This window comes from Oryza sativa, chromosome 1, assembly GCF_034140825.1.
Source record: "Oryza sativa Japonica Group chromosome 1, ASM3414082v1".
Classification (NCBI taxonomy): Eukaryota; Viridiplantae; Streptophyta; class Magnoliopsida; order Poales; family Poaceae; genus Oryza; species Oryza sativa.
The window spans coordinates 25,383,267-25,399,207 of record NC_089035.1 but is presented as its reverse complement, the minus strand read 5'-3'; the positions used below and the strand labels follow the sequence as shown (position 1 = coordinate 25,399,207).

At 41.2% G+C, this 15,941-nt stretch overlaps 1 protein-coding gene and 1 pseudogene across 3 annotated transcripts; one reads left to right on the top strand and one right to left on the bottom strand.

Moving 5' to 3' along the window:
- The first annotated feature begins 138 nt into the window (after positions 1-138).
- Positions 139-7,114, top strand: LOC9271596 (uncharacterized). 2 transcript variants are annotated; one of them, XR_001548564.3, is made up of 15 exons: positions 139-819; positions 934-1,020; positions 1,479-1,588; positions 1,728-1,778; positions 1,885-2,056; positions 2,147-2,464; positions 2,570-2,770; positions 2,881-3,369; positions 3,472-3,681; positions 4,208-4,396; positions 4,586-4,749; positions 5,023-5,181; positions 5,782-5,884; positions 6,132-6,210; positions 6,438-7,114. XR_001548564.3 is itself a non-coding variant. In XM_015795739.3 (14 exons), exons 1-14 carry the CDS (start codon positions 325-327, stop codon positions 6,879-6,881), a joined length of 3,168 nt encoding a protein of 1,055 aa, XP_015651225.1. In that variant the 5' UTR covers positions 139-324; the 3' UTR covers positions 6,882-7,114. The 2 variants fall into 2 exon arrangements, 1 of the variants encoding a protein (XP_015651225.1); XM_015795739.3 differs by lacking the exon at positions 5,782-5,884.
- Positions 7,115-7,332: 218 nt separating this feature from the next.
- Positions 7,333-12,143, bottom strand: LOC4326632 (uncharacterized; annotated as a pseudogene). The gene is made up of 3 exons (XR_010741938.1): positions 11,936-12,143; positions 10,705-10,781; positions 7,333-9,926 (listed from the first exon to the last, which is right to left on the bottom strand). The product of XR_010741938.1 is annotated as an uncharacterized protein (transcript).
- Between the last annotated feature and the right edge of the window lie 3,798 nt (positions 12,144-15,941).

The following is a 15,941-nucleotide window of genomic DNA, read 5'->3' as shown; positions in this document are numbered from 1 at the left end:
CCGAGACAGCGGGGTCCATGCTCCGGGCGCGGGAATCCCCCGCCGTGAGCCGTCGGATCGAGATCGGACGGCCGCGAGCTCGCCTCGCCACGCTCGCGTTGCCTTAAACGCCACCACCTTCCTCGTCTTCCTCCTCCCATCCCCATCTCCAAGACCAAAGCGAACGGAACGCCTCGCGGAGAGGAGAGAAGAGAGAGAGAGAGACTTGTACTGCTCACGAGTCCAGCACAGTCGACTGCCACCACCACCGCTGCCGCCGCCGCTGCTGCTGTTGCTGCTGCTACTACTGGTTCATGGCTTCGGCTAAGCCCTAGCGTAGCAGCCATGGGGTCCCTCGAGGACGGCGGCGGTGTGGGTGCGGGTGCGGGTGCGGGGGCGGGGGGATACAAGCGTGGCCACCCGCCGCCGCCGTCGCCGCTGCTGCGCTCCGTGGTGGGGCCGACGCGGCGGGGGAGCGCGAGATCCCGGCTGGCGCGGTTCCTGCTGTTCGAGAAGGTGGACTACCTCCAGTGGATCGGCACCGCCGCGGCCTTCTTCTTCGTCACCATCCTCGTCGTCGCCTTCCTCCCCGGATCGGCCGTCTTCGAGCGCCCGACGATGCTGCTACCCTCGCGGAGAGCTGGCGGCGGGAGGGGAGGGGGAGCTGAGGCGCTGCTGCCCCGCGGCCTCGGGGTGGTGGAGACAGGCGAGGGCGTGGCGTTCGAGCCGACGAGGCTGAGGGAGAGGTGGGCGAGGGAGCGGAGGGAGGAGGCCGACGGCTTGGCGAAGCTCGGGAATCCCGTGAGGAGGTTCGGGGTCCGGAAGCCGCGACTTGCCATGGTGAGGAGTTGAGCTGGGTTGTGTGGTGTTGTGGGTGGAGGATTTGGGCCAAGTTTCTTCTCGCGACGTGGGGTTTTTGATTCGTTCGCTGTTTGTGTTTGGACTCCCTTGTAGGTGTTTGGGGATCTCTCTCCCGGTGCAATGCAGCTTCAGATGGTTAGCGTTGCCTCGGTGCTAGAGGCGATGGGCTACGAAATGAAGGTGCGTGCTGAACTGGTTCGCTCTGAATTCATTACTGCGTAGTGAACTTACCGGTCGAACGAAATGAGTGCAACCTGTGTCTCTTGTTATGTTTTCCGTTAGTTTTTTTATTATCGTAGAAGTTGGGTATATTGTTGCTTTTGCTTTTGTTATCGCATTCTATACTTTGCAATAAGTTCAGGTTCCATCATGTGTGAATTGTGATAGTATCCAGTAATGTAAAAGTTGCATATGCTAATATGTCAGTTCTGGGCTTCTGGCTTGCAAAAAGAAAAAAAAGTTGGAATGAAGAGAAGTGTGCTGAATGAGAACATTATGCATGAGTTTCTGACACTGGTAGCATCCGTAGCATGTTGGGTGCTAGAATCTGACCTAACATTTGTTATTTGATCTATAATTTCGCCAAAAAATAGTTTTGTGATTTTGCCCTTGACCCCCTTTACAAATTATTGTTGCAGGTTTTCACATTTAAGGATGGTCCTTGTACTAATATTTGGAGAACTATCGGGGTCACAGTTGACCTTTTACCTGAGGACACAGACTTACATATATCTGTAGATTGGCTAGAGTAAGTTTCTGAAGTATATATCTCATTTTGTTGTATCCTGCAATACATTTTTTCTCGCTTTGTACAATTGCATAACATGTGGCCTCAGCCTCACTTCGTAATCATTTCCTCATCAGGTTTATTTGCATTATTTCTGCAGCTATGATGGCATACTTGTAAATTCTATTGAAGCAAGACCGGTATTTTCAAGGTAGGTATGAAACAACAGGTTCTATAGCTGTTTGTTGATTTGTTTAGCATTATGATATACCTTAAAGTTTACACAAAATCTATTGTTTGATTTAGACTATCTACAGTCTTCTGCAGGAGCCTTTCAAATCCATACCCGTCATTTGGAATGTTCAAGAAAGTTCTCTTGCTCATCGTATTAGTGAATATAATTCTAGTGGAATGATCCAGATCTTAGATGGTTGGAAAGAGGCCTTCAGTAGGGCGAATGTTATTGTTTTCCCCAACTATGTATTGCCGGTATTTACTTTTGGATCATATAACTTATTGTCATTGAATATAGTCGTACGACCTAAAAATAGACTGTTTAACTGTATTTGCATCCTGCAGGTGATGTATGCTGCATTTGATTCTGGTAACTATTTCGTGATTCCAGGTTCCCCTGCAGTACCATTTCAAGATAGAATTTCAGCCAAAAGTTATGACCAAGATGTGAGAGTCAGTATGGGTTTAAGTCCGAGTGATTTTGTAATTTCTATTGTTGGTAGTCAATTTTCATATGGTGGTTTTTTGATGGAAGAAGCACTTGTCTTACAAGCAGTAGGGTCTCTGTTACAACAGTATCCTTCTGAGAATAGCACACAACTTGAACTCAAAGTGAGAATCTTGGCAGAAAACGTAACTGAGAAGCATAGGATGGCCCTTGAGGTTATTATTTAGCGCTCCTTCTGCCTTTCTTCACTAAATTTGCTTTTCAGAAGTTTTAAAGCTTTAAAATTTGGTCTAATTGCTTGTGCTGTTTGATTATTATAGGCTGTTTCTTTAAATGTTGGCTTTCCAAGGGGTGCAGTGGAACATGTTGCTTCTGAAGATAAGGACAACCTCCTTGGTATATCTGACCTTGTTATATATGGTTCTTGCCTTAACGAGCAATCCTTCCCGAGTGTGCTAGTCCAAGCTATGTGTCTTGAGAAGCTGGTTATAGCTCCAGACCTTGAAATTATCAGAAAATATGTATGTTCACGGATACATATCATATTCTATCAGGATTGTACTTGTCAGCTCAAATACCAGTTATTGTAGATTTTAAGATGCTAACTGACACATTTATCTTGATGTCTTAGATTGATGATGGGATGAATGCACTTCTTTTTCCAAGTAAGAACATTGGCAAGTTAACACAAGTTCTATTGCAAGCAGTATCAAATGGGAAGATATCTGTTCTGGGGCAAAAAATTGCATCAGCTGGAAAGGTCCATGCCAAGAATCTTATGGCTTCAGAAACCATTGAAGGGTATGCTGTGCTATTGGAAAACGTTATCAAGTTTCCTGCTGAAGTACTAACCCCATTAACTGCTGGGGAGATTCCTGTTGCTTTGAAACAAGAGTGGAAATGGCATCTTTTTGAGGATGTGAAGCACTTGTACCATATGAATGGGACTTTGGCTGGCTACAATATACTCCAGAAACTAGAGGAGAAGTGGCGCAGCAACCAAATGGAAGATCATCACAGTAATGCATCAAAGATTGATGATACGTTCTCTCTTATGGCATGGGAGGAAGAGAGAGCAGATGAGATAGCAAACATTAAAAAGAGATTGGAAGAAGAGGAGGTAAGTACAAAACTACAAATGCAATTGCTTTTAAATTTGACATGCAGTTTACAGTTTTGGAAAGAACACTTGCAAGTAAGTGGATGGATTGATATTATGCAGCTGAAAGAGAGGAGTGAACAGCCTCATGGAACATGGGAGGAAGTGTATAGAAATGTCAAAAGAGTAGAGAGGATGAAGAATGACTTGCATGAAAGAGATGATAAGGAGCTGGAGCGGACAGGTCAGCCACTTTCTATATACGAACCTTTCTTTGGGGAGGGGACTTGGCCCTTTCTGCATAGAAGCTCCCTTTATCGTGGAATTGGTCTGGTAAGTTTTTGTTGTCTCTTTGCGCTTTACCTGAATGGTCGAACTAGGAGTTCATTGAAACCATTTCTGATGTTATAAACGAAAAAAAGAGCAGTAGTTGTAGATTCCAAAATTTTGGACCACTCCTTTCTAAACTGGTATATACCTGATTTCATGACTTGTTACATATGTTCACCTAATATGGAGTGGGAATTTCCAACTTTTGATGAAAACCTAACAGTATTTCTAAATGTTAACTTGGAGATAACTTGCAAACTGTCGCATGTGGCTTGAAGAGCCACTTCAGGAGGGAGAGATCCTCATGATTTCTCAATCTTTGAGGGGATTATTCCAGAATTATAAATCCATTTAGCTCTCAAGCTTCTGTATATCTAATCCATCTAAACTTTATCCTAAAGTCTGAGAAGAATGATGTATCATAAAAGGGTAATTGATGAAACATATATATGGCTAGCCAAATATAATTGACTGTTTCCAAATATTCCAATGACTTACATTGATCAATGAAGTTTATTTTTTTGATTAGTCTTCAAAAGGTCGAAGGCCTGGCGCAGATGACATTGATGCTTCTTCTCGTCTTCCACTGCTGAACAATGGGTACTACAGAGATATTCTTGGTGAATTTGGAGCTTTCTTTGCTCTAGCCAACAGGATTGATCGAATTCATAAAAATTCTTGGATAGGATTTCAGTCGTGGAGAGTGACAGCAAGAAAGGTAGAAGATCAAATTTTATTTGCATTTAAGCCCCCTTAATTTTAATCGACGTGTATGATTGGTAAATCATGAATTTACTTGATGAATGAATCATTGGTTAACCATGTTATTCATATGCTTTGATCCTTTTAAGAATGCAAAGCAGAGAGGTCTTGCATAATGATTAAGCCAACAATTTATACTGAACAGGCAAACTTGTCGAAAAAGGCTGAAACTGCACTTTTGGAAGCTATTCAAACTCAAAAGCATGGAGATGCCTTCTATTTTTGGGTTCGGATGGACCAAGATGAAAGGAACCTAGCAAGCCAAGATTTCTGGTCCTTCTGTGATGCGATCAATGCTGGGAATTGCAGGTTAACCATTTATACATGCTGCATAGACTGCAATTCCAGTATTACAAATGCTCCAGTTTAAAATGATTTTGTTTGGATTGGACATAACTCATAAGTTTATTCTACTATTATTACTAAACCGCAAGACTTTTTTCATTACTTTTCTGTTTATGAATATCAATATTCCAACCAAAAGCAGTTAGCTTCATCATATAGAATTTCCGATGATGCTGCCAAACTGAACTGAATGCTGTTATGGATGAACTAATCCACTACACAATTACTATCTTGAAGGTCAGCTGTTCTGAAAGCTTTTCAAAGGATGTATGGCGTGCAGCTTGATGATGATTTGCATACCCTGCCACTAATGCCTAATGATGGAGACACTTGGTCTGTGATGCAAAGCTGGGTTTTGCCTACGAGATCATTCCTGGAATTTGTAATGTTCTCAAGGTGCACATTATCTCTTTTGGAATTCAATAGTCAACATAGCAGTATTAAGTGGAAGATGTCACTAGCTAACTGTTGGTGTATACATTTCAAAGCACAAGTACACCAACACTGCTACTAATATTTGCTCAAAATAGCTAAATGCCTGTTATCTTTCTACTAGAGAAAAATGAATCGTACATGTGATAATATTGTTTGAAACAAAGAGTTTTTTCAGTGAACACACTTCACATTATTGTTACTTTTGTTATTATAGGGAGCACTTAACTTCTTTTTACATTGTTCTAATTGCAAATTACCATTTCTGTGATATGTATATGTGATGATTTTGTAATCATGGACCTTTCCTTGATAAACTTGAGTTTTAGGGATGGAAATATGAAATTAGCAATATTTAGAAAGACTAAAGTGTAATAGGATTCACTGCCACCAACTACTGTTGCCTTTTAAAAACTTGTAAAATTAGAATTTGTATCACAGTGATAAGCTTGCTGTAGAGACTGAAATTAGAGATTAACAATATGCTGAAACGTATAACATTAAAGTACGCAGAATTGGTGTGGTGGCAATGAATGTTAACATGAATACTTTCAAATGTTACAGCGTAGCCTGTGATTACCTGGGCAGATATTGGGCGGTCTAAAGTAAACTCTTTCAATTTCAATTGGCATGTGGTCAAAGTAATTCTTGCTATAGTAGCATCATGGTAGGCATCTAAATAGCCTTTTCTTCAATTGATTTGTTATATAGCTGCATTGCTCGTCTTTTATACCCCACCCAATGTGATTGTCTTATAATCTACTCCCTCCGGTCATAATTAGTTGACGTTTGAGACAAGGAATTTACAAAGAAAATAAGCCAAAACTTTTGTCTGAAACGACAAATAAAAGTGACCGGAGGTAGTACAGTTTTAGCTACTTGGTTGCCACTACTGATATGCTGCAATTTTCCAGAATGTTTGTAGATGCTCTGGATGCACAAATGTACGACAAACATCATGAAACAGGGCATTGCATATTGAGTCTTCACAGGGTGCGTCCATCTCTTACTTTATTTAGATGAAACAAATTTCATTTTAATGTTCTTTCAGTTGCAGCGCAGTTCAGCTGAATTCAATGAAATATGCTCACACGTAGTGTCATGTATAGATCTGAAAATTTCAAAACATAGTGAGAGTTCGAATGGATACTATTATACTTCCATTAGTTTTCTTTATGGCCTTCTCTAATTCTGTCTCGTTGCTCTGTTGATTTGCACAGGACCAACACTGTTACTCCCGTGTTCTTGAGTTGATCGTAAACGTTTGGGCATTCCACAGTTCAAGGAGGATGGTTTATGTAGACCCCGAGACTGGTGCGATGCAGGAGCAACATCTGCTCAACGGCAGGAGAGGTCAGATGTCAATCCAATGGTTCTCCCTCGCCACTCTGAAGAGCATGGACGAGGACCTGGCAGAAGAGTTCGACGAGGATCATCCTGACCGGAGGTGGCTCTGGCCGAAAACCGGCGAAGTGTTCTGGCAAGGCGTGTACGAGCGGGAGCGGAACATGAGGCAGCAGGAGAAGGAGCGGAGGAAGCAGCAGAGCAAAGACAAGATCCAGAGAATCAAGAAGAGAGCTCGACAAAAAACTTTAGGGAGGTATATAAAGCCACCGCCAGAAGACGCTGGTAGCTTGAATGATACTAGGACGGTAGATCGGTAGCACTTAACCACATACTTAGGGCGATGATTCTTTCAGCAGGAAATTTTGTTCATTCTTTGCCTCGACTAATGTCCTAACCGGTCGCAACCTGATGGGTGTGATTGTTTTTGTCCAGTTTTGTCCTGCCCCGCTGATGTTCGAGGCTTTGTAAATTTGCCCATTTGATGGGTGTGATCATCCAGGACATCGAGTTGCAATCCTAGATTCTGTAGATTTGGCTTTGCGCCGGACCTTGTGTTGATCTCGCATACTTTTTCTTGTCATTCTCTGGACCGAAGATTATCAACTCAATAACGGGAGATTCCACTCAACTGTCCGTGCTAAATTGCAAAGAAAAAATAATTGTATTATGGCCTTGCTGTATCTATGAGAAAGCCTCTTCGGCAAGAAAGAACAGAACGATCAGCTGCAATAATTGTAAAACAAGAAACGAGCGTATTAACAGCTAGGCTTGCAACGAAAAGGCAATATATATAATCTATCAACAAAAATACACGACAATTTTCCAACAGCAAAGCAGCAAGGCAAATCACTGACAATACAAATAAACACGAAGTACCAAGATTACATGAATTCTGACAGAAGGGCAGTTCAACGACATCAACTACAATAGCACGGAAGACAGAAAGCCCGGTACTCCACGCTCTACGAGCTCCTTATTTATATATAGCACACGGGAGAGGGCCATAACAACAAATCCAAGCATCACAAGAACATCTGGTGAAATGTGAAAACACTAGTTTTTCCCGTCCGTCACAGCACAAACTCTTGGAAACAGATCAAAACTGCGAGCCACCAATTTCTTGAAGAGAATCTCACTCCCATGTCATCATGGTAGAAGGGCGCCATTCTTTGAGTTACCTGCATTCGCATGGTTTCCACCCCGTGAAAGTAAGGCCAGTAGCCCACCACCATGCACTCTTCCTTCAGAAAATCGATCCGAGGTGATCGCCGGTACAGCAGGAGGATGAGCACCACCGAGATGAGACTGGTCGTCGCTGCTTGCCTGCGCGTGAGGATCTCCCTTCACTGGGGTGACTTCCATCTCGTCGAATTTGGCATCAGTTGCGAACTGGAAGGTTGCAGCGCCTAATGTACCACCACGGACACAATGGTCCTGGACTAAAGCACAGTGAGCTGAACAGAGACCAGTCTTGCTCCGAGCAAACTTATCACACTGTGGTGCGCCGACACCGAAGTTCAAGTCAACCTGGCCCCATGAGCAGCGCTTACCTCCACCATGAGCCTTGCAGAAATCGGTGCTCCCCTGCGCACTCTTCGCGCAGCCCTCAAACTTGCACCTCTTGCCACCTCCATGGCGCACGCAGTACTCTGTACGCCCTCTAGCACTCTTGGTGCAACCAGAAATAGCACACCTCTTCCCACCACCATGAGCAACACAGTATTGAGTTCCGCCATGCACGCTCTTCGGGCACACACCACCACCCTGAAATAAGCATCGCTTGCCTCCACCGTGGCCCTTGCAAAAGAGAGTGCTGCCTTCAGCTCCTTTGTTGCAACCCGAGAATGTGCATCGCTTTCCTCCACCATGCGCCTTGCAGAACTTTGTGCTTCCCTGTGCACCCTTCGTGCATTCTGGAAATTGGCAACGCCTCCCACCCCCATGAGAGATGCAGAAGCCTGAATGACCTTCGGCGCTCCTGATACAGTTCTCCTTCTGACATCTTTTGCCACCTCCATGCCTGATGCACAAGCCAGATTTGCCACGTGCAGCCCGGGAACAACCATCATGACTGCAGCGGCGACCACCACCATGAGCTATACAGTGGTCTGTGCGCCCTTCGGCACTCTTTGTGCATCCAAGAAATTGGCATCTCCTTCCTCCACCATGGGCCTTGCAATATATGGTCCTTCCTTCAGCACCCTTCTGACAACCAGGTTTTTGGCATCTCCTACCACCGCCATGGGCTATGCAATGCCCCGATGCCCCTCTGGCTCCTTTAACACATCCTGGAAACTGACAGTTTTTAGTGATACTGTTGCGTTGTTGGGGATTAATTGACCCAGAAGTACAGGCAACTGGGCTTTTCATACTTGTTACCAAGGTTGACGATATGACTGGAGAAGACATAGCAGCATCCCCTGTTTTGGGTACCTTCGAAAATGGGAAGGTATATGTTGCTTCAGAGGCATACGAAGATGAAATCACTGACTTCTCGAAAACCCAAGTACAGGGTACAGATCCTTCCCCTATAATAGCTGGTGAACAGTTGGTAACAGGTATCTCCAAGCCACCGTGAATAATCGGTGACACCATATTTGTGTTGGTGACAGCTGATTCAGGTGATCCAGTAGACAAACTCAGCTGAAGATCCAATTTATGAGAGTTTGTCAATGGTGAATTCTCAGCACCAACAGGGGATTTCTTTTGACAATGTACCATATCATTGCCAAGGCAAAGCTCAAAATTCAGGCCAAGATCAGCTGATGACTCCTCATCAGCCTCTTTCAATGAAGATGGAGACATTGCATAAGCTGTGGCAGAACTAACTTTGCTATTGTCAGATGAACTTGGTGAGTGCCCTAAACCCAAAGTAAGTAATGGGTTTCCAGTACCTTCTGGTCCTGCCATAGCACTTCGCTTCCTTTTTAGTGTTTTTGAGCTTGCAATAGAAAAACTGGAATACGTTGAATAGTCAATTGTAGTAGCTTTAAGCCCAGAAGTATGCTGAACAGTGCTCCAATGACGGGACGTGTCTAAGGAGTTGATACTATCACCAAACCCAAGGCCACATGATGCTTTGTCCATTCCAGTTAACAAACTTCAAACGTCAACCAAATAGTAAATGAAAAGAACCAGTTGCCTGACTTCTGTATATCATAACTCTATTATCATCTGCTTCGTCAGAAAACTCAGAAGGCCTTGCAACCTCCACTTACGAAACCAGCTATATCATCACGATCCATTTCTCGCCACTTTCTGAGTATGAAATCAGTATGATGAAGTTCCAAACTAAGCTTCAGCTTCTACCCAGAAGGTTCCAATTGCATTCACTCAGGCAAAACAAAAGGCCAATGAACCTGCTAATTAAAAAGTTAAGCCACAGTCAAGAATCTCATCCTGTGCAATGCTTTGAAAATAATGTCTACAGAGGGCCATAATAGTGAAGGATCATGACAGTTGAAGAACAAAGGGAAACCAAAATCTATTTAAAAAATTCAGTGGACTTTTGACATGATCAACACTAGTAGATCACATGGTAAATGGTCTTTACAGTTTAATTTGGATTCAATTCAATGTTTGCATATCTTTAAAGCAAATCCTTGTGTATGTACAACATTCCGTTACTCAAATATACTGCATTCGTCTGTAAGTGAATCATTTCGGACATTAGTGTCTCCACAATTAACTTTAACCATTAGTGGTTACATGCATATGTTAACAAAAGATTGAAAGTTTCAAATACTATGATTGATGATATTCTTTTATAATGTATACTTCTATATCGGTATCATTTTCATGCATACAATATTATGGACATGCTAATGCTCAAAGTTGGGCTCCATTGGTAGATGCCATCTGGACTGAATTGAATGGTTTCACTTACTTAACAGGTAGCTAAACCTAACAGCTTCGCAATTTTAACCCTGACTATGGGTACCATATCAAGTTATTACTCTTGGCAACTTTAACCGCGACTATGAACACATTTTCTTGTTATTGAAAGCACAAAGAACTGAGATTAGTGTGTCGTTGCATATAACGTGAAACCATGATTAACGATGTGAGTACCAATGGTCCAATGAAGAAAATTGTAGCTACTCTGGGCAGAAAATAGAAGATAGGAAAGGTGAGTGGTACCAAATAAAGCAAGGTTCTCTCAGTGTAAACTGGCTTTCTTGAATAACAGACGGAGGAATGCAAGTACCAACAATATCCTGCAAAAAAAAGCATATTGTGAATATCAGTAACAAAACATTACGACTTATATCAAATACTTGTATATAACACTGTTTCGTTTATTTGTAAAGTAAATAGGAGGAGGGAATTGGCAAAATCTATGTAACATCGAATATATAAGTCAGGTTATTTGTACCCCATGGTATTGTGCAGCATAACTGGTTAGGTATTAGCCACAGGGTAATTAGAAGAACACCAAATTCTTTTCAGATTCCATTAGAACTAATACTAGATAGCCCATCTATCAGTTTTGCAGTCTCCATCGAAACAAACAAATGTCTTCAGTAGGTGTGTGAAGCCACTAAACACTCACTTCTATCAAGTATCAACTATTAAAGGCATTATACCTATTATACTATTCTAAGTGACATTTTCTATCAGCTACTAAAGAGTTTTGTTTTTACCGAAAATATTAAGAGTATTATACTATAATATATTATAGTGCCATTTAGCACAGCAGATTAACACTGCAAATGATATTCCACTTCCCTCATCAAATGGAATAATTAACTATTTGCCACTCTTACGAGTGGTGTCATCAAATCAACGTAAGTAACCCCAAACAAGTAGAAACTGAAACATATCAGATGAATTTGCACATCCTGCAGTGAAGGATTCATAAAAAGGACCTAGAACCATGAGAGAAAAGGACCAAACCATCAAATTTGGTGGCGATATCACCAAATTGCTCACCCTGAACAGAAACCATAAAAGAGGGCAAAAGGAAAAGGTCCGGAATGAACACAGACCGTCCAAATAAAGGGAACCCATAAAAATTTGGCCCTTTTAAGAGCAAAAAGATCCTTGTAAATACAAAGAAAAGAACAAAAACTTGTACTATTACAAATCGCAAAGGAAAAAAATACAACCTACCGAGAAATCACTCGATTTACAAGAGGCTGAGGCGAAGAACACCAACCTGTATTTCAAAAAAAGAATCGCCCAGAAAGCTTCGAAACAAACTCTACGAGATCCAAACAAGAACATACACAGATTTGAGCAGGGGAAACGACAAAAAAAAACTAACAGCCCCGACCCACCGCTGCATCAAACGGTTAAAAAAAAAGAACTCGGAAAAAAAATCAACATGAACAGGGAAGAGAGAACAGAGGATTCGATAGCCCCCGCGCACCTGGAGGAACGAACCGAATGGCCGATCCAATCGAAGGCCCTGACCCGGTCGCGAGGGCAGCTAGGGTTTTGAGGCTGCTGTTGTTGCGCGCGCGAGAGAGACCCGCCGCGGCGAGCAGCGCCCACGGCTTTGTAGGAAGAAGCGGAGGAGAGAGAGAGAGAGAGAGAGAGAGAGAGAGAGAGCGGTGAAAGCGCCGCGGAGAAAAACCGAGAACGCATACGCTGGTTGTTGCTATAAAAGAGATGGAGAGGCAGCACGGGGGCACCACAAAATCGCTGAGGCCACCCCGCGGGCGTGCACCTAAATGGGACGCGATGGGAAAAAAGTGCCAAAAATATTCATTAAAAATACCAGTGTCGTGGCGGTGAATGTGGTCGTGAATGTGAATGTTAGTTTTGCACCTAGCACGACATACTGTCTAAGTACGAATGGTGGTACAGCTTTTTTACATCTTCGGTGTTGCTTATAATCTTGGACGGTTCTCATGTTTTAGAAGCTAACTAGCATGGTGGCCCGCGCAGATTGCGCGGCTAGCATCATTATATTTTCTCTCATATAAAAGCATATATCTTTTCTCATTATATTATTATAAAATATATTACAATGACAACATAATTTTAAATTTTGCAATAACTTTTCAAAACTACTAATGTGTAATAACTACTCTAGTCTCCTCTTTTAATATTTCTTATTTTTTAATTCTGAATTTCAGCTATTTCTAAATTGTATTTCTATATGTACTCTGCCTTTTCTTTTTCTCTGATTAATGTGAGAATTTCTAGGCCATGAGAGCGAACGTGGAGGCTCCTTTTTATTCCGAATTTTAGTTGGTTTTAAATTCCAATATGAACTCTATACTCTACTTCTAATATTCCTTATTTTTTAATTTCAAATTTCTATTTTTTACTTAATTGTATTTCTATATGGACTCTATACTCTACTTCTAATATTTCTTATTTTTAATTCCGAATTTCAGTTATTTCCTAATTGTATTTCTATATGGACTCTATACTCTACTTTTAATATTCCTTATTTTTAATTCCGAATTTCAGTTATTTCCTAATTGTATTTCTATATGGACTCTAGTCTCCTCTTCTAATATTCCTTATTTTTTAATTCCAAATTTCAGCTATTTCTAAATTGTATTTCTATATGGACTATAGTCTCCTCTTCTAATATTCCTTATTTTTTAATTCCGAATTTTAGCTATTTCTAAATTGTATTTCTATATGGACTCTGCTTTTTCTTTTTCTCTGATTAATGTTATCAGAGCAAACGTGGAGGCTTCTTTTTTTTTTCCAAATTTTAGTTAGTTTTAAATTCCTATATGGACTCTATACTCTACTTCTAATATTTCTTATTTTTTAATTTCGAATTTCTATTTTTTTTCTTAATTATATTTCTATATGGACTCTATAATCTACTTCTAATATTCCTTATTTTTAATTCAGAATTTCTATTATTTCCTAATTATATTTCTATATGGACTCTATACTCTACTTCTAATATTCCTTATTTTTAATTCCGAATTTCTATTATTTCTTAATTATATTTCTATATGGACTCTATACTCCTCTTCTAATATTTCTTATTTTTTAATTCCGAATTTCAACTATTTCTAAAGTGTATTTCTATATGGACTCTAGTCTCCTCTTTTAATATTCCTTATTTTTTTAATTCTGAATTTTAGCTATTTCTAAATTGTATTTCTATATGGACTCTGTTTTTTATTTTTCTCCGATTAATGTGAGAATTTCTAGACCATGAGAGCGAACGTGGAGGCTCCTTTTTCTATTTCTTTAATTATATAATAGATGTTTTCGCGTTAACATGATGGAAATGATATGTTATTTTGGAGGAAAGTTGCTTCTTTTCAATGAAATATGCATCCTTCCAAAAACATAATGAATATTTATTGGTAACAAAATTTATTTCTTGCAACAAAAAGTTTGCGACAATTTTAATCACATATGAATGTTTCGCAAACTTCGAATATAAAGTTTGTTTATAACAAAAATGAAGTTTTAGAGTATGTGGATTTTAAATATTAGTACTCCCTCCATACTCATAAAGGAAGTCGTTTAGGACAATGTTTAAGTCAAACCTTGGGAATATAAATCATGAATAACTCTCAAGTTGTTGAGTTTGAAAATATAAAAATTATATGAATAGATTTGTGTTGAAAAATAATTTCATAAAAGTATACATATATCACTTTTCAATAAATATTTTTATAGAAAAAAGAAGTCAAAGTTGTGTTTTAAGACCATGTCGCTGTCCTAAACGACTTCCTTTACGAGTACGGAGGGAGTAGATGCATATACCTGTCTTATTAGAGAAAAGGTAATGGAAACAAAGTAGAATCATGCCTTTTTAGAAAAATCCAATATAGGCCGTGTTTAGACGATATTTTGCGGTTGCAACAGTTTTATAAGTGCTACAGCTTTTAGCGACTTTTAACAATTGTAACGGTGGCTACCAAACAAGGCGATGTTGGTTATGAGGAACACAACAATGGAAAAAAAATATACTAGGATAACTCATTTAGCAAGAATCCACGTGAAAACAGAAACGGTTGCATCCACATGAAAAAATCCATATCTTATATGTATATATTAAATCTCATTTGACAAGAATGCGCCACTCCAAGCAATCACCGAAATCCAAACCAAACCTTACTTGTCAAAAACATTTGCTAGTGGCACCTGATCTGCACTGTACAGTATACTCCAGCACGCACGAATCGAAGATTCATTGAACCTGGCCCTTTCAGCACCATCCATCCAAAAAAGGCCACCATTTATCCGCCCAGGTTCCCGTCCGGGTACACTCAAACGGGTGCGCTGAGCGTAGGCGGGCGCAAGTTGGGGGTGCGTGCGGTAGGAGGCGAGGCGGCGCGGCGCGGCGCCCGGACGGAAACGAGTCGGGTGAGGAGCGTACTACACCCCCGGCTTCGATCGCTTCTTCGCCCAACCAACCAACCAAACCACCCGGCGCGCGCGCTGGGCTCAGAACCGAAGCCGTCGAGCAGCCGCGCGCCGCGTCGTCCCGTACGTACTCGCGTGGTGTGTGGGGTGGCGTGCCGACGCGCGCCCCGTTTGGTGGTGGTGGAGGAAGGGGGGGCCCGCGTGTCATATTCCGGCCTCGGGGCGCGACGTCACGCGGGGCGTCAGGGTCCACGTGGGCGGCAGGCGCCCTCGCCTCGCCACCGTCCGTGGTGCGCTGGGCTGGGCGGGGGATGCGGGGCGGGGCCCACCGCCCACGGCCCCCCAAAGCTCGTGGCCTCGTGCTGCCACCTTCTTTTTTTTTTTCTTTTCTTTTCAATTCTTTTTTTCCCCTCCTGCCTGTCTGTTTGCTAAGGCGTGGCAGAAAAAAAATTGTTTTAAGGTGTCGGATATAAGGATACATTTTCAACGTATTAAACGTTGTGTAATAACAAAATAAATTACATATTCCGTATAAAAACTGCGAAACGAATTTATTAAGCCTAATTAATTCGTCATTAGCAAATGTTTAATGTAGCATCACATTGTTAAATCATGGCGCAATTAGCCTAAACGATTCGTCTCACAATTTACACGCAATCTGTGTAATTGATTTTTTATCTATATTTAATATTTCATGTATGTGTTCAAATATTTAATGTGGCAGGGTGAAAAAATTTGTTTTGGAAGTACTTTTTTTTTTACTTTCTTTTTTTCAGCTGAGTTATCACTGCTATGTTTTTGGGATTACCAGATGAGATTTCTCGTACAGTCGTACACTCTTATTGCCAGTACTAGTACACGTAATAAAAATTTGAAAGGTGTTTTAGTACCTGTACGTCATTAATTAATTACTCTATCCTAAAATATGTTAACTTTCATACATAAATTTGGATATTTTCAAAATAAACCAATTTTTTTAAGGAGGTAGACCTAGTAGTAATGGGACTGGGGCTGTTTGGTTGGTTGCCACACTTTGCTACGCCACACTTTAGTTATGCCACAATTTCTTAGGTATGTGT

What these genes read in the sequence shown, in the direction of transcription:
- LOC9271596 (XM_015795739.3), top strand. Translation starts at nt 325, where the DNA reads ATGGGGTCCCTCGAGGACGGCGGCGGTGTGGGTGCGGGTGCGGGTGCG. An exon ending in CGATGGGCTACGAAATGAAG is followed by an intron (nt 1,021 to 1,478) that starts GTGCGTGCTGAA and finishes TTATTGTTGCAG; the next exon opens with GTTTTCACATTTAAGGATGG. An exon ending in TTGAAATTATCAGAAAATAT is followed by an intron (nt 2,771 to 2,880) that starts GTATGTTCACGG and finishes TTGATGTCTTAG; the next exon opens with ATTGATGATGGGATGAATGC.